The sequence below is a fragment of the Cervus elaphus genome, chromosome 21, assembly GCF_910594005.1.
Source record: "Cervus elaphus chromosome 21, mCerEla1.1, whole genome shotgun sequence".
NCBI lineage: Eukaryota > Metazoa > Chordata > Mammalia > Artiodactyla > Cervidae > Cervus > Cervus elaphus.
Genome location: NC_057835.1, coordinates 74,076,568 through 74,104,359, shown reverse-complemented (window position 1 = coordinate 74,104,359; position 27,792 = coordinate 74,076,568). Strand labels below are relative to the sequence as shown.

Below are 27,792 nucleotides of genomic sequence, written 5' to 3'. Positions count from 1 at the left end.
GCCTTACCAGTGTTGGCTATTCATAGAATTTTAGCCCCTATCTCCACTCAAGCATCCAAATGCTTAGCTCTTCCAAACGTTTGAAGTTTTACATTTTAATGGAATGAGTTTTGTGTTGTAATTCCTCTTTTTCAGGATTTGGAACTCTTATCCTTGCTTCTTTAGTCTTTTCTTTAGAAGCTTTGGACAGTATGATAAAACGCCTTGTTAACGCTTGTGGTAAGACTGCCAGAGATTCTTTCCAACATTGCTGAATAAGAAATGCCAGTTCCCGTAGGATTAGCTTTGAGCTCTAAGTGAATCGTTTTTAGAGGTCAAAGGAATCCTCTAGAGATTAGATGTCATGCTTGACCTTGAAGTGATTTCCAGTGAAACTATAATTGTTCTGAGAAATCTGACTTGATATATTAAGTTACTGAAAAATTAAATAATAGTTTTGAAATAAGCAAAGTTATTCAAATAAACATTCTTTCAGGAGCAGCTGGACTCAGAAGATGCATTTGGCAATTGTACTGAACTGAGGTGCCAGATTCCTAAAAAGAAGTGGGGGGCATTTATAAAAATTAACATGTAGTAAACAAACATGGTTCCTAGGGGGTAAAGGGAGGGAAAGATAAATTGGGAGATTGGGATTGACATGTGCACATTACTATATATAAAATAGATAATTATAAGAACCCACTGTATAGCACAGGGAGCTCTACTCAATACTCTGGAATGGCCTATGTGGGAAAGTGTTGAAACTGAAAAGTATTAGTCCCTGAGTTGTGTCTGACTCTTTGCAACCCCATGGACTGCAGCCTGCCAGACTCCTCTCTCCATGGAATTTTCCAGGCAAGAATACTAGAGTGGGTTGCCATTCCCTTCTCCAGGGCATCTTCTTGACACCAGGACCAAACCCGGGTCTCCTGCATTGCAGGCAGATTCTTTATTGTCTGAGCCATCTGGGATGAATGGGAAAAGAATTTTAAAACAAAGTGGATCTATGTGTATGTATAACTGATTCACTTCTGTATACCTGAAATTAACATAATGTTGTAATTCAATTATACTCCAATACAAAGTTTTAAAAAGTAAATTGTCCATAAAGAAAAAAAGAATTAGCAAGCTGAGTCCTAATTATGCTGCCCTCTTCCACATACCTTGGCCATACATATACTAATTAAAAAATGTAAAAATCTTATTTTTCTTTTATTAATTTGATTCAATTATTTTTATTAAATAGTTTACAGAACCTGACATGTACTATTTAGGTATAGTGAATGGAAATATTCACTGTCCTTTAAGAAATTTAAGGACTAGTGTTTCAAATACCAGCTCAAACATATTTGTACATGTTTCAGGTGAATGATTTAATAGTTTATTCCAAAATGGTGTCATCAAGTCCATGATTTAGTTTAGAAAGACTTCCAGATAAAAGTGGACATTTGAGTTGGTTTGTTTTTCCCAGTTAGTCTTGGATATCATTTTAGAAATAATAAAATTAATTGAAAGATATAATAAATAGCATAGAATTTCCTAGTGGTAATTAATAGGTACAAGCATAGAGTCAAACATGAGTTAGTAACTAAACAACACACACATAGCATAATTAAATATTAGGAGAAGCTTCCTGGCCCAAGTTCTAGGATACATATTTTAAGCACTACCCTGAATTGAAGATAGGGTTTAGTGAGAATGAGTAGATGGCTAGAATAAAGCAAGCATGCCGCCCATTAGAAAGGAATACATCCAGCTGGGTAGATTGGTGTTGACTGAGCTCAATAGAGTCTTGACTTTGGAAAAAACAACTGATGTGGAGCCATAATCACAGTTTTAGCCACTGGCTTTTTAAAGAAATGATCTAAGGAGGCAGCATTCAACTAATATTTGTTGGACAGCTGTTATATGCCAGACACTGTTTTTGAATGCTAGATGAATGACAATATTGTGAAGAGGCCCTATTTTTGCAATATTTCCAACTTTATAGTAAAGGTAAGATATACACATGCTGCTGCCGCTGCTAAGTCACTTCAGTCCTGTCCGACTCTGTGCGACCCCATAGACGGCAGCCCACCAGGCTCCCCCGTCGCTGGGAGTCTCCAGGGAAGAACATTGGAGTGGGTTGCCATCTCCTTCTCCAATGCATGAAAGTGAAAAGTAAAAGCAAAGCCGCTCAGTCCTGTCCGACTCTTCGCGACCTCATGGACTGTAGTCTACCAGGCTCCTCCGTCCATGGGATTTTCCAGGCAAGAGTACTGGAGTGGGTTGCCATTGCCTTCTCCATATATGCATGAGTCACTATAATACAAAGCAGAAGATAATAACTGGTCATAGGAATTACACAGTGCTATGCAACCTGACTTCCCTGGTGGCTCAGAGGGTAAAGCATCTGCCTACAATGCCGGAGACCCAGGTTTGATACCTGGGTAGGGAAGATCCTCTGGAGAAGGAAATGGCAACCCACTCCTGTATTCTTGCCTGGAAAATCCCATGGATGGAGGAGCCTGGTAGGCTACAGTCCATGGGGTCACAAAGAGTCAGACATGACTGAGTGACTTCACACACACACGCAACCTCAAAAGGAAGATAGCTTCCTGGTGAAGGTGATACATGGAGGAGAAGCAAGAGGGAGTATTAAAGACAGATATCCATTATACTAATTGAAGAACCAAGGTATAGTAATAGTTTAATGGAAATTCTGAACACATTCAGTTCAGTTCAGTCACTTAGTCATGTCTGACTCTTTGCGAACCCATAAACCACAGCACACCAGGTCTCCCTGTCCATCACCAACTCCCGGAGTCCACCCAAACCCATGTCCATTGAGTCGATGATGCCATCCAACCATCTCATCCTCTGTTGTCCCCTTCTCCTCCTGCCCTCAATCTTTCCCAGCATCAGGGCCTTTACCTGATAATAATATATAATATATATACATAATATATATTATATATAATATAATATATAATATAATAATATATAATGATAATCTGAACACATTATCATTGTGGAAACAATAAAGTTTCCAGCAAAATTAACTGTTTAATAGAAAGTCATTATTCTGTGGCCAACAGAATAACAGATATTTTTTTCTTTCCTGAAAATGTCATTCAAAATTGGCTGTGAATTTAGAAATCTTTGGGAAGATGAGTTAGAAATCATTAAGAAAAAAAACAGGCTCAAAATTTGAAAACTGAGTTGAAGTGTCAACATAGAAGCATTCCTAGCACCATGTATGTCTAATATCTTGTTCCGTGGTCTTCTCCTAAGTCTAGAAGATTATAGTTAGCATTCCATAATATCCATTATTTGCCAGGTACTTCATTGTATTGTCTCTAATCCTTAAGACAGCCCTGAGAAGTAGATGCTTATATCTCCATTTAAAAAAATAGAAAGCGCGACTTAGGAATTTGAGTGACTTTCTTGAGATCCCAGAGCTAGTACATTGCATAGCAGATGGTCTCCAAAGCCTGTGCTTTGCCTACTGCAAAATACTGACTAGATGATATAACCTATAGAAAAAGAATAAAATGAGAGATCCATATATTGCATACAATTCCATTTTGTGTGTGTGTATAATGAGTGTATGTATGTGTGATCATTCTGAACAGCAATAAATTCTTTTTAAAAATAATTTAAAATTGCTATAAATACTGTATATATTATAGAAATTAAGAGTATAGGCCATTGAATGAAGTAAAACTGCCTAGCGAAATAAAAAGCTACTTATTTTTTCCATTGTATATTCTTGCCTCCTTTGTCGAAGATAAGGTGTCCATAGGTTCGTGGATTTATCTCTGGGCTTTCTATTCTGTTCCATTGATCTATATTTCTGTCTTTGTGCCAGTACCATACTGTCTTGATGACTGTGGCTTTGTAGTAGAGTCTGAAGTCAGGTAGGTTGATTCCTCCAGTTCCATTCTTCTTTCTCAAGATTACTTTGGCTATTCGAGGTTTTTTGTATTTCCATACAAATTGTGAAATTATTTGTTCTAGTTCTGTGAAAAATACCGTTGGTAGCTTGATAGGGATTGCATTGAATCTATAGATTGCTTTGGGTAGTATAGCCATTTTGACAATATTGAGTCTTCCAATCCATGAACACGGTATGTTTCTCCATCTGTTTGTGTCCTCTTTGATTTCTTTGATCAGTGTTTTATAGTTTTCTATGTATAGGTCTTTTGTTTCTTTAGGTAGATATACTCCTAAGTATTTTATTCTTTTTGTTGCAATGGTGAATGGTATTGTTTCCTTAATTTCTCTTTCTGTTTTCTCATTGTTAGTGTATAGGAATGCAAGGAATTTCTGTGTGTTAATTTTATATCCTGCAACTTTACTATATTCGTTGATTAGCTCTAGTAATTTTCTGGTAGAGTCTTTAGGGTTTTCTATGTAGAGGATCATGTCATCTGCGAGCAGCAAGAGTTTCACTTCTTTTCCCATCTGGATTCCTTTTACTTCTTTTTCTGCTCTGATTGCTGTGGCCAAAACTTCCAAAACTATGTTGAATTGCTGGGAAAACTGGTCAACCACTTGTAAAAGAATGAAACTAAAACACTTTCTAACACCATACACAAAAATAAACTCAAAATGGATTAAAGATCTAAATGTAAGACCAGAAACTATAAAACTCCTAGAGGAGAACATAGGCAAAACACTCTCTGACATAAATCACAGCAGGATCCTCTATGACCCACCTCCCAGAATATTGGAAATAAAAGCAAAAATAAACAAATGGGACCTAATTAAACTTAAAAACTTTTGCACAACAAAGGAAACTATAAGCAAGGTGAAAAGACAGCCCTCAGAATGGGAGAAAATAATAGCAAATGAAGCAATAGACAAAGGATTAATCTCAAAAATATACAAGCAACTCCTGAAGCTCAATTCCAGAAAAATAAATGACCCAATCAAAAAATGGGCCAAAGAACTAAACAGACATTTCTCCAAAGAAGACATACAGATGGCTAACAAACACATGAAAAGATGCTCAACATCACTCATTATCAGAGAAATGCAAATCAAAACCACAATGAGGTACCATTACACGCCAGTCAGGATGGCTGCTATCCAAAAGTCTACAAGCAATAAATGCTGGAGAGGGTGTGGAGAAAAGGGAACCCTCTTACACTGTTGGTGGGAATGCAAACTAGTACAGCCGCTATGGAAAACAGTGTGGAGATTTCTTAAAAAACTGGAAATAGAACTGCCATATGACCCAGCAATCCCACTTCTGGGCATACACACTGAGGAAACCAGATCTGAAAGAGACACGTGCACCCCAATGTTCATCGCAGCACTGTTTATAATAGCCAGGACATGGAAGCAACCTAGATGCTCATCAGCAGATGAGTGGATAAGGAAACTGTGGTATATATACACCATGGAATATTACTCAGCCATTAAAAAGAATTCGTTTGAATCAGTTCTAATGAGATGGATGAAACTGGAGCCCCTTATACAGAGTGAAGTAAGCCAGAAAGATAAAGAACATTACAGCATACTAACACATATATATGGAATTTAGAAAGATGGTAATGATAACCCTATATGCAAAACAGAAAAAGAGACACAGATGTACAGAACAGACTTTTGGACTCTGTGGGAGAAGGCGAGGGTGGGATGTTTCAAGAGAACAGCATCGAAACATGTATACTATCTATGGTGAAACAGATCACTAGCCCAGGTTGGATGCATGAGACAAGTGCTCGGGCCTGGTGCACTGGGAAGACCCAGAGGAATCGGGTGGAGAGAGAGGTGGGAGGGGGAATTGGGATGGGGAATACGTGTAAATCCATGGCTGATTCATGTCAATGTATGACAAAAACCACTACAATATTGTAAAGTAATTAGCCTCCAACTAATAAAAATAAATGGGGAAAAAATGTGGAACAGAAGAAAAAGCTATTTATTACCATGTTCATGAAGAAGATATACTAATAGCTGCTCACTTGTATTTTATCTGCTGCACTAGGTGACTTATAAAAGTTTTTCTTTTTTTAATATTTACTTGGTTGCATTTCCTTGGAGCTTCAGAGTAATGTGATCTGAGAAGGACTTGACCAGCTATTGCTGGCTTTGAAGACAAGAGGGGGATCAGATGTCAAGGAATGTGGGCAGCCTCTGGAAGCTGGAAAAGGCAAGAAAACAGATTCCCTCCTAGAGTCTCCAAAATACACACACCCCTAAAACACATTGATTTTAGGTCAATGAGACCCATTCTGATAGCTGATTTGCAGAGTTGTAAGATAATATATTTGTATGGTTTTAAGCCACTAAATTTGTGGTAATTTGTCATAGCTGTAATTGGAAACTAATATAGTCACTTGACTCTGGATTAAGTCTTTCAGTGGCATGGCTACATGAATATATTTTCACTTAAGCTTCACAAAAGAATAAGGCCTCCAGGATGGATGCATTATTTTTTTGTTTATAGGATAATTGTAATTCTCAGAGGAAAGCATGAATTTCTGAAATAATATCTTTTCCATGAATTCTAAGGACAGGGAATTTCATTGTAAATATATCTATGTCTACTTTATATTAATTTAAGTAATTAACATACATCCATACCAAATACCAGGTGGTATTTAAATATAAACCACAAACTGCCTTAATTTTCTTTTTAGTTATTTTTCTTGTCTTATGTAAACTCAACAATTTGTCAAACTCCCATGATTCCTTTTCTTTTACTCTTTAATATTAAAATTCTGAAGTATGGAAGTTGTATTGCAATCTGAACGGTAAGCTATGTTTAGGAGTAAAAGAAGAAATTCCAAAGCTTGAAAGATACAACTAGATTTCAAATCAGTGAAGAATGCCATCTTTAGGGAATAATCCTGTGTCAAGGATCTATTGGATTAGAGGGTCTTTCTGACTCCTCTTATGTATGGCCCTTCCTCTGTCTGACCAATCCGATGTTAGTAGGTACATGTAGAGCAGATCTTCCTTACCCTACCTATCATGTTAATAGTTTCTGGTATGAACTTTGTGATCACAGTGATGTTAACGGCTACCTTCCTACTCCACCCCCACCCATGTCTTACTGGCCTAAGTGAAAAAGTTCATTTGGGGTTAGTATGACAGAAGGACCTCAGATCTTTGGCTAATTTCCGATTTCAGGAAATTAGCCCCTTTGCTGAGTTTTAAATGATTCTCCGTCTGTGAGTCACAGTGTTAGGATACTCTTGAGTTGCTCAAGTGAGTTATGAATGGATCGTTAATTGTGTTTTCAAATACCCTTGAAATGGTTTGAATTAAAATTTTAATGAAATTAAGTACTTTAATGGAGAACTTGTGCTTAAATAAAGTGAACATGAAACTCAAATGAACTTTATTTTTAAAGGTAATTTTAGGTATATGTGAAATAATTAAGGTTATGATGATTTTTTTTTTTAGGTTATATGGATCTCAGAAAAGTGGCTTAATTATTTCTTTTTTTCTCATTTGAAAGTGGATAATGTATGAGTTTATTAATCTCTATATGTTTGCAGTTGACAGCACTAAATCTGGGAAACAACCTTTTAGAAGAAGTTCCAGAAGAGATGAAATACCTTACATCCCTGAAGAAGCTCCATTTGTTTAGAAATAAGATACATAGATTTGCATCTGGAGTATGTGGTAAGTTAGTCAAATAAGAGCATATTTATAGTGCCGAAGTTAATTTCCTTATATTGAACAATTTGGAACTAAAGTGAAAAAGGAATTTTAGTCTTTTTTGGTTTGAGATATTTACACTTGAAATTAGGGAATTTGGGGAACAACTTTTAAAAACTACTGTGTTATATATTTCTTTACATGTAAATCTAAGAAAATAAGTAAGTGTTAAATTAATGTTAGCAAATATTCCCCTTTTCAGAATCAGGGTACATATAGAATGTCAAGTCTGAGCACCCTTTTTCTGGACCAGAGAGAAAACTAGTTGAAAATCAGATCAAGAAACATCTCCACAGTTCTCCTTGTTCTTTATACTTTTTATACCATCTTAACTACTAAGTCACTATCTTTGTTTATGATGTGAAGCTGCATTTGAATCAGTTCTAATGAGGTGCATGAAACTGGAGCCTATTATACAGAGTGAAGTAAGTCAGAAAGAAAAACACCACTACAGTATATTAATGCATATATATGGAATTTAGAAAGATGGTAACAATGACCCTACATGCGAGATAGCAAAAGGGACACAGATGTAAAGAACAGACTTTTGGACTCTGTGGGAGAAGGCGAGGGTGGGATGGATGATTTGAGAGAATAGCAATGAAACATGTGTATTACCATATGTGAAATAGATCGCCAGTCCAGGTTCGATGCATGAGACAAGGTGCTCAGGGCTGGTGCACTGGGCTGACCCTGAGGGATGGGATGGGGAGGGACGTGGGAGGGGGTTCAGGATGGGGGACAAATGTACACCCATGGCTGATTCATGTCAATGTATGGCAAAAACCACTTCAGTATTGTGAAGTAATTAGCTTCTAATTAAAATAAATAAATAAATTAAAAAAAAAAAAGATGTGAAGCTTAACTTGGGGAGAATTTTAAAGAAAAGATATGAGGTTAAATAAATCGCATTTCTTCTTCGTGTTTCCCTTAAGCTATTAATTTCTCCATTTAATACATTTTTCCTATTTAATATAGGTAGAATGTGCTTAAGGACAGAACACATGACAAGGAGATCCACATAACCTTTATAGCTTCATTAACTCATCTAAGGAACTTCACTACTTTATATGTCCCCAACAGTAAAATCAGAGCTATAGAATTTATGACGTCCTGTGAACTTCTGAGGCATGGGTACTATATATTGTCATCATTATCACTGAGCAGCATTTATTAAAGGTATAATTTCATGGGGTCTCAGTTGTGGATATATAACAAAAACACAAGTAGATTCTAGTATTACCTCTTTAAAGTATTTTAAAATATTAGATCATGTGTCTTGGAGAAATATTTTTTCACAAAATAATAGCTGTAATAAACTTGTTAATGGTATGTACATTATATATACAAACTTATAGATACAGGGTTCAATTATAATTTACTTACAAAGAAAACAGTTTATAAATTAGAAAAAATTAAGGGCATGCAAAAAAGTTCATAATAATATTTATGAACTACACTGAGGGGCAAACAGGTAAAATCTGATGTGTATAAATGATATCAGACAACCTGGTTCGTGCTACTTTAGGCTTCTGCAAAGAAATTTTTTCTCATGTTGCTCTTAAATTTGAGGCTTAAAAAAATATATGTAATCTGTGTACAGTACCCTACCCCTGAAGGTCTGTAGTTTCTCTGTTTCTTGATCTGGGGCTGTCGAACTTTGAAAATCTCATATGAGTGACACAAACTGTGTTCTGTGCCAGGTCTTGACTATCCAAAGGCAGAAGCAGGTTGGTGTCCAACATGTATTGCGTGGTGCTGTTCTTGCCCCTGTCCCTACCCCGTCAGAGTAGACTAGACCAGGGTAAGACGTGTGCCAAGCGGAGTCAGTCACGTTCTCTTTCTTGGGGTTTATGACAGAATCTAAAACAGTTTTTCTGGTCTGAGCTAACCACATGAACTAAGAGAAAAGTTGCAAACTGGTGACCTGTGGGGTGAATCTGCTTTACAAATAGGTTGGTTCTGTTTTGTTTGCCTCTCTAAAATTTTGAATTAGGGTCAAAGCCAGCTTAAAACTCAATATTAAAAAAATGAAGATCATGGCATTTGGTCCCATCATTTCATGGCAAATAGATGGGGAAAAGGTGGAAGAGGTGACAGATTTCCTCTTCTTGGGCTCCAAAATCACTGTGGATGGTGACTGCAGCCTGGAAATTAGAGGACAGTTGCTTCTTGCCAGGAAAGCTATGACAAACCTAGACAGTGTGTTAAAAAGCAAAGACATCATCTTGCCAAGAAAGGTCCATATGTCACGACTATGGTCTTTCCTGTAGTCATGTACAGATGTGAGAGCTGGACCATAAAGAAGGCAGAGCACTGAGTTTGAACTGTGGTGCTGGAGAAGACTCTTGAGAGTCCCTTCCTTGTATAGCAAGGAGATCAAATTCGTCAATCTTAAAGGAAATCAACACTGAATACTCATTGGAAGGACTGATGCTGAAGTTGAAGCTCCAATACTTTAGCTACCTGATGCGAAGAGCCAACTAATTGGAAAAGACCCTGATGCTGGGAAAGAGTGAAGGCAGAAGGAGAAGAGGGCAACAGAGGATGAGATGGCCAGAGGGCACCACCGATTCAGTGGACATGAACTTGGGCAAACTCAGAGAGATGGTGAGGGACAGGGAAGCCTGGTGTGCTGCACTCCATGGGATTGTGAAGAGTCGGACACGACTTGGCAACTGAACAACCAAATTTGCAAATTAAGAGAGTTCATATAAAATTCTGGATCTCTGGCTCTTTTTTGTTTCTCTGAACAAGAAAGATTAGGCAATGATGGACTCACATTCCCACATGACACCAGTTGTTGGGAGCTGGCCGAAATGCAGGTCCCCTGTGGCAAAAAGCATGTGCTCACCAGTTCCGTGCTCCCCTGCCAGGTAAACCCCTGCTAGGCCCACTGTTGTGTTTTAAGTTATCTTCTCGGTTCCTGTAGGCATTTCAGTCTGAGAACTCTGTCTACTCCATAACCATTCAAACGCAGGAGTTGTAGGATGGCTATATGGATACATGGAAAAGTAGAGATAATATGTTTAAGTGAAAGAATAAGGAGTGAAGGAATGCGGGAGAGAGAGAATATGAATATGAAGCTTAGAGAAGCTACAAAGAAAAATGAAACTCTGTGTTCTGCAGAGATTCCCAGAGAGTATAATCTCCCAGACTTGGAGAATCTCCGGAGAGAGACAGACTGTTAGCCTGGAGCTGGTGTGGGGGTCTCCTTGACCATCACAACCCAACAACACAGTTCAGTGATTCTGAGGGCACACCAGAAGCCCGGGAGACCCTCTGTGACTACCAAGAGAAGTCAAAGGACTGTATATATGTGTACCCAATACATACAGTTGGCCCTTGAACAACACAGGTTTGAATTGTGGGTCCACTTATACCAGGGTATTTTTTCAATGGTAAATTCTGCCGTACTGCAGTTTCCTGGGTTGGTTAAATCCTGGGGTGCAGAGGAAGAACAGATGGGAGCGCCCACTGGAAGTTATATGTGGATTTTTCCACTGGTGAGGATGGGTGCCTCTAATGCCCACATGTTGTTCACAGGACTGCGATATATATATATATATATATATATATATATATATATATATATACATACATATATATATACACACACACACACATACACATGTGTATACATGCGAGATATATATATACACACACACACACACACGCCAACACCTTTGACTGTGTGGATCACAATAAACTGTGGAAAATTCTGAAAGAGATGGGAATACCAGACCACCTGACCTGCCTCTTGAGAAACCTGTATACAGGTCAGGAAGCAACAGTTAGAACTGGACATGGAACAACAGACTGGTTCCAAATAGGAAAAGGAGTACGTGAGGGCTGTATATTGTCACCCTGCTTATTTAACTTCTATGCAGAGTACATCATGAGAAACGCTGGGCTGGAGGAAGCACAAGCTGGAATCAAGATTGCTGGGAGAAATATCAATAACCTCAGATATGCAGATGACACCACCCTTATGGCACAGAGTGAAGAGGAACTGAAAAGCCTCTTGATGAAAGTGAAAGAGGAGAGTGAAAAAGTTGGCTTGAAGCTTAACATTCAGAAAACTAAGATCATGGCATCTGGTCCCATCACCTCATGGGAAATAGATGGGGAGACAGTAGAAACAGTGTCAGACTTTATATTTTTGGGCTCCAAAATCACTGCAGATGGTGACTGCAGCCATGAAATTAAAAGACTCTTACTCCTTGGAAGGAAAGTTATGACCAACCTATATAGCATATTAAAAAGCAGAGACATTACTTTGCCAACAAAGTTCCATCTAGTCAAGGCTATGGTTTTTCCAGTGGTCATGTATGGATGTGAGGGTTGGACTGTGAAGAAAGCTGGCGCTGAAGAATTGATGCTTTTGAACTGTGGTGTTGGAGAAGACTCTTGAGAGTCCCTTGGACTGCAAGGAGATCCAGCCAGTCCATCCTAAAGGAGATCAGTCCTAGGTGTTCATTGGAAGGACTGATGATGAAGCTGAAACTCCAATACTTTGCCCACCTGATGCGAAGAGTTGACTCATTGGAAAAGACCCTGATGCTGGGAGGGATTGGGGGCAGGAGAAGAAGGGGACGACAGAGGATGAGATGGCTGGATGGCATCACCGACTCGATGGCCATGAGTTTGAGTAAACTCCGGGAGTTTGTGATGGACAGGGAGGCCTGGCGTGCTGTGATTCATGGGGTCACAAAGAGTCGGACACGACTGAGCGACTGAACTGAACTGAACTGAACTGAACTGATACACACACGTGTAAAATTACATATTATGTATGTTTATACACATGTATTCCTATTAACCTGACTCTCGCTGCACCGCAGGGCTTAGCATGTTGGAAACAGGATAGGGCGGGGCAGGCCCAGGCAGCAACGGATTGGCTCCTGGGGAGGTCTGAGGCCAAGTCCAACCAGGGAGACTGCTGGGGAGACGAAGATGTACCTAGAAATGGCGTACACTCAGTCTGGAATCACCGACTTCAAGTTCAAGGCGCTGGTAGTGGTGCCTGGGAGATCGACCTCCTCCAGGGGCTGGGAAGCATCGGCGCGACGGTGTCCACGGCGTCCACGGTGTCCACGAGTAGCGCGGGCAAGCCCGGCTCCCTGCACGCAGGAGGGGTGCCGGAGGGAGCCATCACAGTACCCGGCACGGAGAGCGGGGAGAGCCCCCTAGCACTCGACTTCGTTTTGTGCTCCGCGCAGATGCTGGTGACCGAAGAGGACCTGTTTTCCACGAAAGACCGCAGAGAATTTCCCGGATCCTTCCAGTCTCCCGGGAAGATCAGGAACTGTTTCACAGGCTAGTGCATATCTGCTCCTTCGGCTCCAGGGAGACCCTGGCTGTGGACTTGCATGGAGTGGAGCGCGCTCTGCGTCTACTTCTCTTTCTTCCCTACGGAGTTCTGCCTGCCTGGTCCCCAAGAGACTGCAGGCCCCTGGCGGGAGGTCTGCAGACCCCTGCCGGGGCGGGAGGTGCCTGCGGGCCACGGGGCCTTTGATAGGTTTTCTGTTGGGTGACTGAGTTCTGCGGGTCAAGAAGACCCTTTGGGCTTGATTCAGGGCGCTTTGCAAACATTTATGGGGCTCCTCTTGCAGGTCTCAAAAACAGAACTAAAACAGCCCTGGGTACCAGTGCCTTTGGGTTTCTGCGTCAAGTTTGTTGTGAGTTTGGCGGTACTCCTGTGTCCTCAGGGGCCACAATTTAGCTTTGTAACTTTGTGGTAAATTGTAGCTTTTTGCTTAAACTAATTTAAGAGGGTATCAGTTACCAGCACCCAAAGAACCTTGGCCAAGGCAAGAAAACAAGGAGAACAAAGGTGTATGGAAAAGTGACTAAAAATTATTTTCTAACAGATAGCTAAAGTGACTGAAATTATTTTCTAACAGATGGTTTACAAAGTTTGATCCTGCTTAATCTGAACAACAATCAGCTTACATGGATTCCTGGAGAAATTGGCAGGTAATTTTGTTATAATGAGAGATGGTTACTTTTCCCCTTTCCCCGCTCAGCTGGTATCCTCCCGGCTGGTCTTAGAACATCCTATGCCCAGACTCAAGTCCTTGTGAGATTTATACATGGCGAAGAGCAATTGGAAGACTGAGGCAAGCCACTAATTTTAAGCAGATGATTATTTAAACACTTCAGAGAAATGAGAAACAGCATGATTTGGTAGTCTAAGTATAAAAGTGAGGGTTTGAAACAGTTCTAAAGTTGATTGTTACTGATTTCCTAACTGTGGGGGTTCTTGGAGCTTGCTCTGCTATAGAACTGGGGACTTTAAACTACAGTAAAACATTTTCAGCTTGATGGGATAGGTAATGTGAAAATAAAGACTTTTAAATCAGTATGTCATTTTCATGAAAAAAAAAAAAAACCCACATTTTATATCACTCACATTTGCATGGATGAGCTGCTGTTACGGTGGCTCTCTGGAGCCAGCTGAGGGCCTTGTCCTTCTGTTGGCAGAATACCCTCTTGGGCTTTTCTTCTGACTGTTGGAGAGAGAAACCTAATCAGGGTTACTTTGGAGACACCTTGTTGCCTGTTGAACAGAAACAGGTGTATTACAACATAAGAACATCCAGATTTTTGAAGGAAGGATCCAAAACTATGAATAGTTCTCAACAAAAGGCTTTCTGCCTCACCTAAAGTTTATTCCAATTTACTTGTCTATACGTCTACCCAAAGTATTTTTCCAAGATAGATTTTTACAGAAAAAGTAATGTTTTAAATAAAAGCACCTAGAAAAATATTTGAAGCTATCTCATTTCTGAAGAAAAGGAATATTTATAGTAATACAATGCCAATAGTTGTCTTCTTGCTTTTTCATTCATTCAGTTTATCAGTTGATTTATATGTTGGTGATGTAATGAAAAAATGACACTTTGGAAGATCTGGTGAATTAGGTTCAGGCCATAACTTTGTGCAACTAGCCTTATGACGTTGGCCAAGTATTTTAACTGTCTGGGATCTTGGTTTTCTCATCTCTAAAGGAAGAGTTTTGAGAAGATGAACTTCAATATTCTTGCAGGTATAACGTATTATGAGTTCACAATTCAGTAAGCTTAACTCTGTTTGGAGAACAGAGTACAGTATTGTCTTTCATTAAATGTATTCTTAACTATTTTATGTGTTTTTTGATGTAAATGGAATTTTGAAAATTTTATCTTCCAGTTGTTTGTGGCTACAATATACACATAAAATAAATTTAAAATAGAGACTTTGTGACTCTGCTTTTAGTTCTGGTAGGTTTGAATTTATTTTTTTTGCACTACTTCTCTTTAATATTTTAATATTTAAAGTTTTGCCCTTCTTTTTAATTTTGAAATACTCTTCTCCCATACCTTTAGAAATTACTTCTTAACCTGGTTTATATATTTTTCTGCTTTTGCCTTCTCTGAGTGCCTTTTGGGAGGGGATCAGATGTTCATATTTCTCAAGAATCTTTCCATTGGCTTCCTCTCTGTCTCTCTCTGCCCTTTTGTTGTTATTCTTTCTGTCAGCCTTATCTATTCATATGGCTTCCACAATCGAGATCATAGAGTCTTTCCATAAATCTCTTTCACTCGCACTATTATCCTGAGCTCCAGGCCCCATTTATAACTGCCTAGAAATGGCACCTCATTCTGTTATTACTTTAATACCTTTAGAGCATTATAAATCCTCATTCTTAGCTTTGCAAGAAGACATGTCTACATTTGAATCTTGACACTATTTTCTGATGGTTAAGTTAGGCAAGTTATTCACTGCCTCTGATCCTTTATTTTCCTCATTTTTGGATTAAATGTAATAATTCCAACCTTAGGGTTGTGCTGTTGATTAAATTTAATGCACAAGTACATAGTTGGTGCTCAGTAATGCTTATTTTAGCTTCCCCAGTGGCTCAGAGAGTAAAGCATCTGCCTGCAATGCGGGAGACCCAGGTTCGATCCCTGGGTTGGGAAGATACTCTGGAGGAGGAAATGGCAACCCACTCCAGTACCCTTGCCTGGAAAATCCCATGGACAGAGAAGCCAGGTGCAGGCTACAGTCCACAGGGTTGCAAAGAGTCAGACATGACTGAGTGACTTCACTTTTCACTTTCAATGCTTATTTCTTCTGGCTTCTTTATTCAAAATACACTTAATATTTCTCAAGGAAAATATTACTCAAGGCATGTTTACTATGCCTCCCTGTTGCCCTACTTGTTTCAGGCCAAGTTCAAAATGTTGGTTATCCAAAGTGCTTGTGAACCTCAGGTACTATATCTGCAATTACAGGCTCAAACGTTAATCCTTTTCTCACTGTTTGTTGGTATCTGCTCTCCTTATTTTGTGTCTCTAAGATCTCCTTCTAGACAATGATATATATAAGGGTAGAATTTGTGGTCAACCTGTCTTTGCATATTACACAGCATCTAAGTGGTACAGAATATATGATCTATATCTAAATCTATCCCTATCTATATCTATATTCATGTATATGGCATTTGACCTCTGGCTTTCTCTTCAATGTAACTATTAATAAAGTATATGTACAAAGACTGAAGACAGAATTTTCTTTCTTTTAAATCTAGGTTTTGATTACATAAAATACTTTAAACATGAACCATCTGATCATAAATATCTTTAAAAGGTAAATTACAGCAAAGATTTTTTTTTATCCTCAAATGATTCATTGTAGTTGTGAATACTTGACTGGAGAAAAGCTCAGATGAGCTACAAAAAATATGAATTGATATGTGGCTCTATTAATGGTATATGTACATAAATGTACAATGGACTTCCTTATTCTTATGAATTTCATTCATATATTTTGTTTATTTTTTAGATTAAAAAATCTTAGATGTTTGAGTATAAATCATAACCAGCTAGCCAGCATTCCTAGAGAACTTTGTTTTCTTGAGAATCTTTCTGAACTTCAACTTAACTACAATCAGCTTGTGTGCATACCCAAAGAAATTAAGTTCTTGAAGAAGCTCCAGCAGCTTCTTCTGGCCAGGAACAACATTAAATCTTTGCCAGAGGTAAGCAAAAGAGGGAACCAAATTTTCTTTTGTTGGTGAAAAACTCATTACACCATGATAGAGAGCAGTTATAGACTGGATTAGGGGATCTGAGTACAAGCCATCATCTGCTTTCCCTCTGATTATGTATAATAAGTTCCCAAATCACTGTGACAAAATAAGGTTATAACTTGGATTTCTTTTTTACAAAGCTAGGTATGCTAGACTTTGTAAATAGAAATACAAAATGCTTTAATTTGAATTTCAGACTACCAAAGAAGAATTCTTTTAGTATAAGTATGCTCCAAATATTGCATGGGACATACTTATACATTTAAAAGATGTTATCTTTTTTGTCTGAAATTTAAATTTAAGTGAGTCTCCTGTATTTTTATCTGGCAACTTTGTATACAGCACAAAGTATAAGTACTTTTTGATTTTGGAATATATGCTAGATATCTTCCATTTTTCCTTTATATCCACTGCCCATCCTTTTCTGACCTGCGTTCCTCTCCGTGTCTGGGAGACTAGCTTGTGTGAGCATTAGTGACCTCCTCTGTCCTCTGATTCCCTCTAGGACATGTGAATGAGAGGCGGTATCAGGAGGTGAAAGGGCCGGAGAAGATGAGTGCGTGCATGCGCACTTGGTCAGTCGTGTCTGACTCCTTGTGACCCCGTGGACTGGAGTCTGCCAGGCTCCTCCGTCCATGGGATTTGCCAGGCAAGGGTACTGGAGTGGGTTGCAATTTCCTCCACAAGGGGATCTTCCTAACCCAGGGACCAAACCCACATCTCCTGCGTAGGGTAGGCAGGCGGCTTCTTTGCCACCGAACCCCCTGGGAAGCCCTGGAGACTGAGGACCAGATGGTTTTCCCATGGTGCTGTCTCTAGAAGGTTGCTGTGAGCTGCCTGCATGCCTCTTTGGAGGGTCATAGCTAATGTCCTGTGATCATCAGAATATCACCATGTGAACATTCTTACATTCCCTTGGCTCTTTTGACCTGTGGTGTTAAAGAACTCCCTGCTGTTGCTAGCTTTTGGGAACTTTGTAAGTTTAGAGAACTACATTTCTTGGCTTAGGGAACTTTGTTGGTTTTCCTAAACCCTGTCAAACTTTTTATAAACAGTGACTTTATTAAACTCTCCTCAGTTTTTCCAGTTTGAGAGTACTGTTTCTCATTAGGAACCTGTCAACAGGTTTACCTTCCTTATTTATGCAAATTAGAATTAATTTGATAGGAGGAAAGGCATGGCATGCAGTAATCTGAGGGATAAAAATAGATTAATTCCTACTATTTCATTTTTCTCTAAAAAAGATGTTTCCTTTAAAAATTCTGTGCACACTGTAATATGTGTAAAAATATACCAAGGTATAGATTGTAAATAAGTATATGTTGAAAATTTTATTCTTATATTCCTTAAAATCCTACTTAGTATAAACAAGTAAAATATCTTGAATTTATAGAATAAACCTGTTAAAAGCATGTCTCTCTTATTTGAAAGAAAGCAACAGCAGCAGCAGCAGGATCATCATGAAGCATTATGTTGTGTTTATAACAAGTTTATCATATATCTTTTATTATACTCATTTTAGAATAAAGATCAGAGTGGTTATGTGACTCAAGCTAGTTTGCAACGGTCAAGGAAGGATCTTAGCTCCATGCCTGTCTAACATAAAAGTCCATATTTCAAATCAATAGTCTTACTACAAATTTATAAACCCTGAGGCTTTTAAACTTTAAAAAAACTTGAATGCTAGTAAATCCTGTCCTGAATTATCATGCAAAGAATGCCTGTAATCATTTATATCCTTGTATGTTTAATATGATTTAGTCTATCATTGTTCTTTTTGGTCTGCATTATAAATGATAAGGCATTGCAGAAAATAGTCATTTGTTTTGATAATGAACATGTTGTGAATCATTTTCTGGCCTGTTGTAAATCATGTGTATGTCTGCACATGTGTGTCTGAATGTGTATGCCCATCCAGTCCCATTGGGCATGTGGCTAGACTAACGGATTTCCTTTATGAGGAAAGGGTTGTGTCAGCTCAGTGCTGCACAAGAGGTAGTTGTGAAACAAGTGCCAATGGAATTATGTCTGTTTTCTGTCTCCCAAAGATTCTTTCTATTTTAATGGTAGAAATGTCTACTAACAGATACTCAGTATCTGTTAAACCTTTTAGTGAACACTTTCTGATTAGTAATTTGTTTAATGCATTCAGTGTCCATATTGAAGGTCAGTTCAGTTCAGTTCAGTCGCTCAGCCGTGTCCGACTCTTTGTGACCCCATGGACTGCAGCGCGCCAGGCCTCCCTGTCCATCACCAACTCTCGGAGCTTACTCAAACTCATGTCCATTGAGTCGGTGATGCCATCCAACCGTCTCATCCTCTGTTGTCCCCTTCTCCTCCTGCCTTCAATCTTTCCCAGCATCAGGGACTTTTCAAATGAGTTAGTTCTTCGCATCAGGTGGGCAAAGTATTGGAGTTTCAGCTTCATCATCAGTCCTTCCAATGAACACTCAGGACTGATTTTCTTTAGGATTGACTGGTTGGATCTCCTTGCTGGTATATTGAAGGTAGGGGTTTCCATTAACATTTTCATTTTACAAATGGAGAAGCTAAAGTACAAAGATTAACAAATTTGCCCATAGATATATAGTAAGTGTCCGAGGTGAATTTGAACCTACAGATATTTACTACAAATAGTCTAGCTCTTGGCCGCCATGTTATGTCGCCCTGGAGTGGTCAGAGGAGATGGAGAATTCAGAGAATCTGGTGCTTCATTCATCGTGATTTCCTTGGGGAGAGTACTGATCAGGTAATTAGGAAAGGTGATCAACCTCATCAAGTTGAAACTTACAAGAGATATTTATGATGCTACATATTAGATTTGTAAAAGCTCTCTTTCTCTCTTTTGTTTCCTGACACAGGGACTTTGTGATCTTTTCAACCTGAGAATTCTAGACGTAGCTGGAAATGTTATTCAGATGTTTCCAACAGGAGTAAGTAGAGTCAAGTTATATTATAATTGAAAAATAATTTTGTTTATTGGGAATAGAAAAGATAGCGTCAGTCACTCAGTCATGTCCGACCCTTTGCAACCCTATGGATAGCCTGCCAGGCTCCTCTGTCTCCCTTCTTCAGGGCATCTTCCCAACCCAGGAACTGAACCTGGGCCTCCCACATTGCGGGCAGATTCTTTACCGTCTGAGCCAGAGGGAATCCCCTGTGAAAAAATAGGCAGGCAGTAAAACCTATGGTAATTGGAACCTTGAATTAATACAAATGACTGAAAGATTTGCTTTGTCCTAGAACTTCAGAACTTGTTCTCTGTTATTCCTTCCTTTGTGTTCTGTGCTTGCTGAACTTGTTTGAACTGAGTGAACTCTGATTGTTATCATAAATGTTTTAATATATTATCTATGATTTAGTGTTTTTTAAAAAATCATATACTGTTTTTGGTCACTTCAGACTTTTTCAAAGTATTACATTCCAGAGCATAGATTTTTATCCCTTGCAGTTGAGAGTCCCTTGGACTGCAAGGAGATCAAACCAGTCCATCCTAACGGAAGTCAGTCTGAATATTCATTGGAAGGACTGAAGTTGAAGCTGAAGCTCCAATACTTTGGCCACTTGATGCAAAGAACTGATTCATTAGAAAAGACCCTGGTGTTGAGAGCTGGTGATGGGGAAGCCTGGTGTGCTGCAGTCCATGAGGTCACAAAGAATCAGATGTGACTGAGTAACTGAACTGAGTTCATCCAAGGAAGATATTTATTAGTTGCTTTTAAGCCATGGACAATGAGGAATGCAGTTTTTTTCACTTGGAGATGAATTCTGACTTTGCTTCAAGTAACTGGTCTTAGCAACTTGTAACTTTTCAGAAAGAAGCTACAGTTTTTCATGTTGGAGTGAATGTGTTTCTACTTCACAATAGTAATTAGAAGCCCAACAATCCAAGAGGTATTCAATAAATAGTTGTTGATTCATTAATTACTTTTCTGATTAGTCAATAAAAAATTGAGATTATAGTCCTTTTTTCCCTCTGCGGTATTTAATAAAGCTTATCACTTTAACCATTTTTAAGTGGATAGTTCTAAGTCACTATATATATATTCATGTTGCTGCAGCACCATTGTCACCGCCCATCTCCAGAAGTTTTCTGTCCATTCCTTGCTCCCTCGAGCTCCTGGCAACCAGCATCCTACTCCTTGTCTCTAAGAATTTGAGTACTCTGGGAATCTCATATAAAGAGGATCATACCATATTTGTCCTTTTATGACTGGCATATTTCACTTAGTATAATGTCTCCACAGTCCATCTACGTTATAGCTAGTGTCAGATTTTCTTTTTTATGGCTGAATAATACTCCATTATATGTAATGTATATGCATTAAATGTATATACATTTTGTATTTTCATTCGTCTGCCCACGGGCAGTGGATTGCTTGCTCTTTTTCACTATTGAGAATAATGCTGCTGTGAATATGGACGTACAAATGTCTGCTCATGTCCCTGTTTTCACTTCTTCTGGGCATATACCCCGCAGAGGAATTGCAGAGTCATAGTCCATATTCTAATTATTTTTAAGGAATTGCCAAACTGTTTTCCAAAAACATGCAGTTTTGAATGTTTAATAAGCGTTGGATGTTAATACTGACGCTGCAAATCCTACAGGATTTTATTCGCCCTTCTACACTATATTATTTATGTCTCGATATGACTCTTCTGCCCTATGATACCTACCTTGATTGTCAAAGCCGCCTATGTCTTCTCTGGCACCTCTGTGGTTCGTATGTACCACAAAATAGAATAATACTTTTCAAGTTGGTCTTGTCAATAGACTGTAATCTTCCAAAGGAAAAGAGTACTCTTTTTTACCTTTATACCAGCAGAGTTTTGAATTTCAATCGAATGCATGTGTGCTAAGTCACTTCTGTCATGTCTGACTCTTTGTGACCCCGTGGACTGTAGAAAAAGCATGAGAGTTCCAGAAAAACAGCTGCCTCTGCTTCATTGATTATAATAAAGCCTTTGTGTGGATCACAACGAACAGTGGAAAATTTTTAAAGAGATGGGAATACCAGACCACTTTACAGGCCTCCTGTGAAACCTGTGTGCAGGTCAAGAAGCAACAGTTAGAACAGGACATGGAACAATGGACTGGTTCAAAACTGAGAAAGGAGTATGTCCAGGCTGTGTATTGTCACCCTGTTTATTTTAACTATATGCAGAGTACATCATGCAAAATTCTGATCTGGATGAAGCTCAGGCTGGAATCAAGATTGCCAGGAGAAATATCACTAACCTCAGATATGCAGATGACACGACCCTTATGGCAGAAAGTGAAGAGGAACTAAAGAGCCTTTTGATGAGGGTGAAAGAGGAGAGTGAAAAAGCTGGCTTAAAGCTCAATATTCAGAAAATGAAGATCATGGTATCCATTCCCATCACTTCATGGCAAATAGATGGGGAAAAATAGAAACAGTGGCAGACTTTATTTTCTTGGGCTCTAAAATCACTGTGGATGGTGACTGCAGCCATGTAATTAAAAGACACTTGTTCCTTGGAAGAAAAACTACAATAAACCTAGATAGCATATTAAAAAGCAGAGATATCACTTTGCCAACAAAGGTCTGGATAGTCAAAGCTATGGTTTTTCCAGTGGTCATGTATGGATTTGAGAGTTGGATCATAAAGAAGGCTGAGTTCCGAAGAATTGATGCTTTTGAACTGTGGTGTTGGAGAAGACTCTTGAGAGTCCCTTGGACTGCAAGGAGATCCAACCAGTCCATCCTAAAGGAGATCAGTCCTGGGTGTTCATTGGAAGGACTGATGCTGAAGCTGAAGCTGCAATACTTTGGTCACCTGATGTGAAGAGCCGACATACTGGAAATGACTCTGATGCTGGGAGAGACTGAGGAGAAGAGGGTGGCAGAGGATAAGATAGTAGGATGGTATCACTGACTCAATGAACATGAGTTTGAACAAACTCTGGGAGATGGGGAAGGATAGGGAAGCTTGGCGTCCTGCAGTCTGTGGGGTCACAAAGAGTCAGACGGGACTTAGCTACTGAACAGCAGCATGTTATTACTGTTTTCTTAATTGTTTGGGATTTATTTTGTGTAGGTCTTTTCCTTCTCTTGTTTTGTGCCTTGAGAACATCCTTTAGTATTGTTGCAAAGCTGTTTTTGGTGGTGCTGAATTCTCTTAACTTTTGCTTGTCTGGAAAGCTTTTGATTTCTCCATCAAATCTGAATGAGAGTCTTGCTGGGTAGAGTATGCTTGGTAGTAAGTTCTTCCTTTTCATCACTTTAAATATATCATGCTCTTCCCTTTTGGCTTCTAGAGTTTCTGTTGAAAAATCAACTGATAATCTTATGGGAGTTCCTTTGTATGTTATTTGTCCTTTGTCCTTGTTGTGTTTTATATTTTGTCTTTGTCTTTAATAGTCATCATTTTGATTACTATGTGTCTTGGTGCATTCCTCCTTGGGTTTATCCTGCCTGGGACTTTCTGTGCTTCCTGGACTTGGTTGACTATTTTCCCATGTTAGGAAAGTTTTCAGCTATTATTTCTTCAAATATTTTTTGAAGTCCTTTCTCTCTCTCTTTTGGGACCCCTATAATGTGAATGTTGGTACTTACAATGTTGTCCCAGAGTTCTCTGAGGCAGTCTTCATGTTCTTCATTCTCCTTTCTGTGTTCTGTTCTGTGGCAGTGATTTCCACCATTCTGTCCTCCAGGTACGTATCTGTTCTTCTGCCTCAGTTATTCTGCTACTGATTCTTTCTCATGTATTGTTCATCTGTGTTTGTTTGTTCTTTAGTTCTAGATCTTTGGTGAACATTTCTTATATCTTCTCAATCTTTGCCTCCATTCTTTTTCTGAGATTCTGGATCATCTTCGCTGTCATTTTTCTGATAGGTTGCCTATCTCCATTTTGTTCAGTTGTTTTCTGGGGTTTTATCTTGTCCTTTGATCTGGGACAAAACCCTCTACTTCTTCATCCTGGTTAACTCTCTGTGGTGTGTTTTTGGTTCTCGCCACTGAGGGATTGTGGTTCTTGCTTCTTTTGTCTGCCCTCTGGTGGATGAGGCTAAGAGGTTTGTATAAGCTTCCTGATGGAAGGGACTGGTGGTGGGAAAAACTGAGACTTGCTCTGGTGGGTAGAGCCTGCTGAGTAAAACTTTAATCCAATTCTCCACTGATGGGTGTGGTTGCACTCACTCTGTTAGTTGTTTGCCTCCGTTAGAGGCAACCCAGCCCTGGGGTCTGCTGGCTCTCTGGTAGGGTTAATGGTGACCTCCAAGAGGACTCATGCCAAGGGGCCCCTTCTAGGACTGCTGCTGCCAGAGCCCTCGTCCCCGCGGCGAGCCCCTGCCGACCCACGCCTCCACAGGAGACCCTCCAACTCTAGCAGGTGGGTCTGGTTCAGTCTCCTGTGGGGCCACTGCTCCTTTCCCCTGGGTCTCCATGCACGCAAGATTTCGTTTGCCCCCGCCAAGAGTGGAGTCTGTTTCCCTGTGGAAGTCCTGTAATCAAATTCCATGGGCCTTGAAGGTCAGATTCCCTGGGGATTCCCAGTCTCTTGGCTGGATCCCCAGGCTGGGAAGTCTGACATGAGGTTCAGAACATTCACAGCAGTGGTAGAACTTCTTTGGTATTTATTGTTCTCCAGATAGTGGGTTGCCTACCCAGCAGGTATGGGATTTGATTTTATCGTGTTTGCACCCCTCTTACCATCTCATTGCTGCCTCTTCTTTGTCTTTGGATGTGGGGTACCTTTTTTTGGTGGGTTCCAGCATCCTCCTGTTGATGGTTGTTCAATAGCTAGTTGCGATTTTCGTGCTCTTTCAGGAGGAGATGAGTGCCTGTCCTTCTACTCTGCCCATCTTCAACCAGAAGTGATGTAATCTCTTAAACATGTATTCATCAGCCGATCTAAGCAATGGAGAGGTTTTTAGCATGTGATTTTAGACAAGGATGTTAATAAATGCTTGTATCATAACATTGTTGGGTAAGTATTTGACACAAGAGCTGGTGCGTAGCACATATAGAATGAATGAATGATTAAATTAGATAATGTATATAAATTCTTTACTAATGCTTGGCACATGGTAAATATTAAATGTTATTTTCTTTTCATTTTAAAGTTTGGTCTGAGCTACCTGCTGCTGAAACTATACCAAATGTAGGGAGGTCTTTCAAAGCTATGAGAACACCTGAATGATTCTAATGTGCAATTTGTAGGGGAACCACTGTTCTGTGTGCAAGGGTAAATACTGTGTTAGCAGCACAATGTTTTGGGTTATTTTCCTCTACAGATCCATTGACATTCTCTGGCCTACCTTGGTTAATCAACAAAATAGTACTAATCAGCTGTCTCCCCGAAAGAGTTCCTTCTTTCCCTGGATCTTCACCTTTCATTCTCTGCTTAATTCTGTCTCATCCTTTCCTGCCTTCCTCCTGACTCACTTGGTTTCTGATTGTCATGTGAGATCCCTCTGAATATAGGACCCATTGTTAACTGAATTCCCCTTTTCTTAGATGCTTTACACAACTGGTCACCTACTACTTATCTTGATATCCTTTATTTCCTTGAATACTTTTAATTTAAAATTATTTCTCTGTTTATAGCTGATGCTGATTGATTTTTTTTTTTTTACTGAAGTCTAGTTGGTTTACAGTGTCGTGACAATCTCTGCTGTATGGCAGAGTGACTCAGTTATAGACAGATAGACATTCTTCTTTTATATTCTTTTCCATTGTGGTTTATCACAGGGTGTCAAATATAGTTCCTTGTGCTATTCAGTAGGACCTTGTTGTTTGTCCATCCTATATGTAATAATAAAAATATAGTAATGTATAATAATAGTAATATAATGATCATTTATAGCTGCTAATTCCAGATTCCTAGTCCTCCTCTTGCCCAGCCCTTTTCCCCCTTGCAACCACAGGTATGTTCTCTGTGTCTGTGAGTCTGTGTCTGTTTTGTAGATAGGTTCATTTGTGCCATATTTTAGATTCCACATATATGTGATGTCACATGATATTTTTTTTTTCCCTTTCTGACTTACTTTACTCATTATGATAATCTCTGGCATCCATGTTGCTGTGAATGGCAGTATTTCATTCTTTCTAATGACTGAATAGTATTCCATTTTGTATATGTACCACATCTTTATGCATTCATCTGCCAGTGGACGTTTAGGTTGTTCCCATGGTTTGGCTATTGTGAGTAGTGCCGCTGTGAACAGAGGGGTGCGTGTATTTTTTTTTTTTTAAATTACAGTTTTGTCTGGGTATATGTGAAAAATGGGATTGCTGGATCATATGGTAATTCTATTTTTAGTTTTCTGAGGAACTTCCACACTGTTGCACCCGTTGACATTCCCACCAATAGTATAGGAGGATTCCCTTTTCTCCACACCCTTTCCAGTATTTGTTCTTTGTAGACATTCTAATGATCATTCTGACCAGTGCGAAGTGGTACATTATTGTAGTTTTGTTTTGCATTGCTCTAAAAATGCAATGTTGATTGATTTTAATCTATTCCAGTGAAAGCATATCTTATATTCCCTTGATTCCCGACCCTTGCCTGATATCTAGCAGATAGATCCTGGCTTAGTGTCACTCTTGGCTTCTTATTTGTTGAATTTTAAAGCCCAGATATTTCACAAATGTTCCCACTGCCTTTTGTTGTTTTACTTTTTTTGTGCTTCGTCCAAAGTCAAGTGATGATAGCCATTTCATATTTGAATGATTCTTATAATTTCCAAATGAACTCACTTGCCTTCAGTAAAATTATTCCCATGTATGAGCAGTTATTCACAGATATGTTCACATATACACATGGAGGTCATTCAGCTTTGGATTAAGACAAGTATTTTTGTGAAATTGATTGTACACTTAGAAAATGATTCTATATAGTTTCAACATGTCCATGACCAACATTGTCCTTGAGTGGTAACTTTTGTACAGTTTTGTGAAAGGAACTTGGGAAAATGAAATTATGATGTCAGACTAGTACCAAAAATTCTATCAAAACTTTTGAAACTCTTTTGCAAGATGATTAAAAATAACCTAAAAGTGAAGAATAATACTCAGGGAAATGTTCATAAAGCTGTAGACAAGGACATCTCCAACTATCTCCACATTCTAATGATTTATTTTGAAGTATTTTGAGTATTCCACTTTGCTCAAATAGCCATGAGATATTCCAGCTGTCTACCTCCATCTTGCTTTTCTGCCTCTATTGAATGGCAGCATTAGAGATCCACTTTTTACCTGTGCAGTATCTATAGTTTATCTTCTGTCTAGGCTGAATATTAGGAAACACTGTGCCCTATTCTTACAGCTTATTAGAGCCTCACTAAAATTTGACCTTAATTTGAAAATAGTGTATTTTTCTTTGGTTGTCAGTGTTCAGTTTATCAGGAGTGTGTGTGTGTGTGCGTGTGTTAGTTGCTCAGTCGTGTCTGACTCTTTGCAACCTCATGGGCTGTGTAGCTCACCAGGCTCCTCTGTCCATGTGATTTTCCGGGCAAGAATACTGGAGTGGGTTGCCATTTCCTTCTCCAATATTTGTTAGGAGATATACATTTAAAACAAGACTCAATGGCCTTTAAAAAATGGGACACAAGCCAACACTTACCTAATGAAAACCACTGTGGGATCTACGGTTTAATGTAAATGATGTAACAGTTTCTGGTCTTGTTTTTACTGACTATATAGAGCTTCTCCATTGTCAGCTTCAAAGAATATAATCAATCTGACCATCTGGTGATGTCCATGTGTAGAGTCGCCTCTTGTGTTGTTGGAAGAGGGTGTTTGCTAGTATGCTTAAAGGACCTCAAATGAAAACAAGGCAATTTGATTTCTGATTCTATCTTCTCTTTCTGTAACATTTTATATTACATACTGAGCCCTGTACTAAGAACTGGGCATGTAACAATGAGGAAACAAGACAGGGTCTCTGCTCTTTCCAGTGCTGTACTGTAGGGAGGAGAACATATTAATCTATAATTATCATTATAAATGTACAATTGAAAGCTGATATCAGTACACTAAGAGAAAGGACGATTGGCCTGAGAAGGAGAAAAAGAACTTGATTAAACAGGTAGGTAGGGGAAGGCTTCTTAGAAG

At 39.0% G+C, this 27,792-nt stretch overlaps 1 protein-coding gene across 2 annotated transcripts in view; it reads left to right on the top strand.

Moving 5' to 3' along the window:
- The window catches only part of LRRC69 (leucine rich repeat containing 69), a 79,237-nt gene that overhangs the window by 26,687 nt on the left and 24,758 nt on the right, over positions 1-27,792 (top strand). The window contains exons 2-5 of one of the 2 annotated variants that reach the window (XM_043879262.1): positions 7,476-7,602; positions 13,545-13,617; positions 16,468-16,663; positions 19,576-19,647. In XM_043879262.1, the coding sequence (XP_043735197.1) occupies positions 7,476-7,602; positions 13,545-13,617; positions 16,468-16,663; positions 19,576-19,647 (468 nt within the window). Of the gene's footprint in view, positions 1-7,473; positions 7,603-13,544; positions 13,618-16,467; positions 16,664-19,575; positions 19,648-24,504; positions 24,665-27,792 lie in introns of those variants that run through there. The other variant, XR_006336313.1, reaches the window with a different exon arrangement.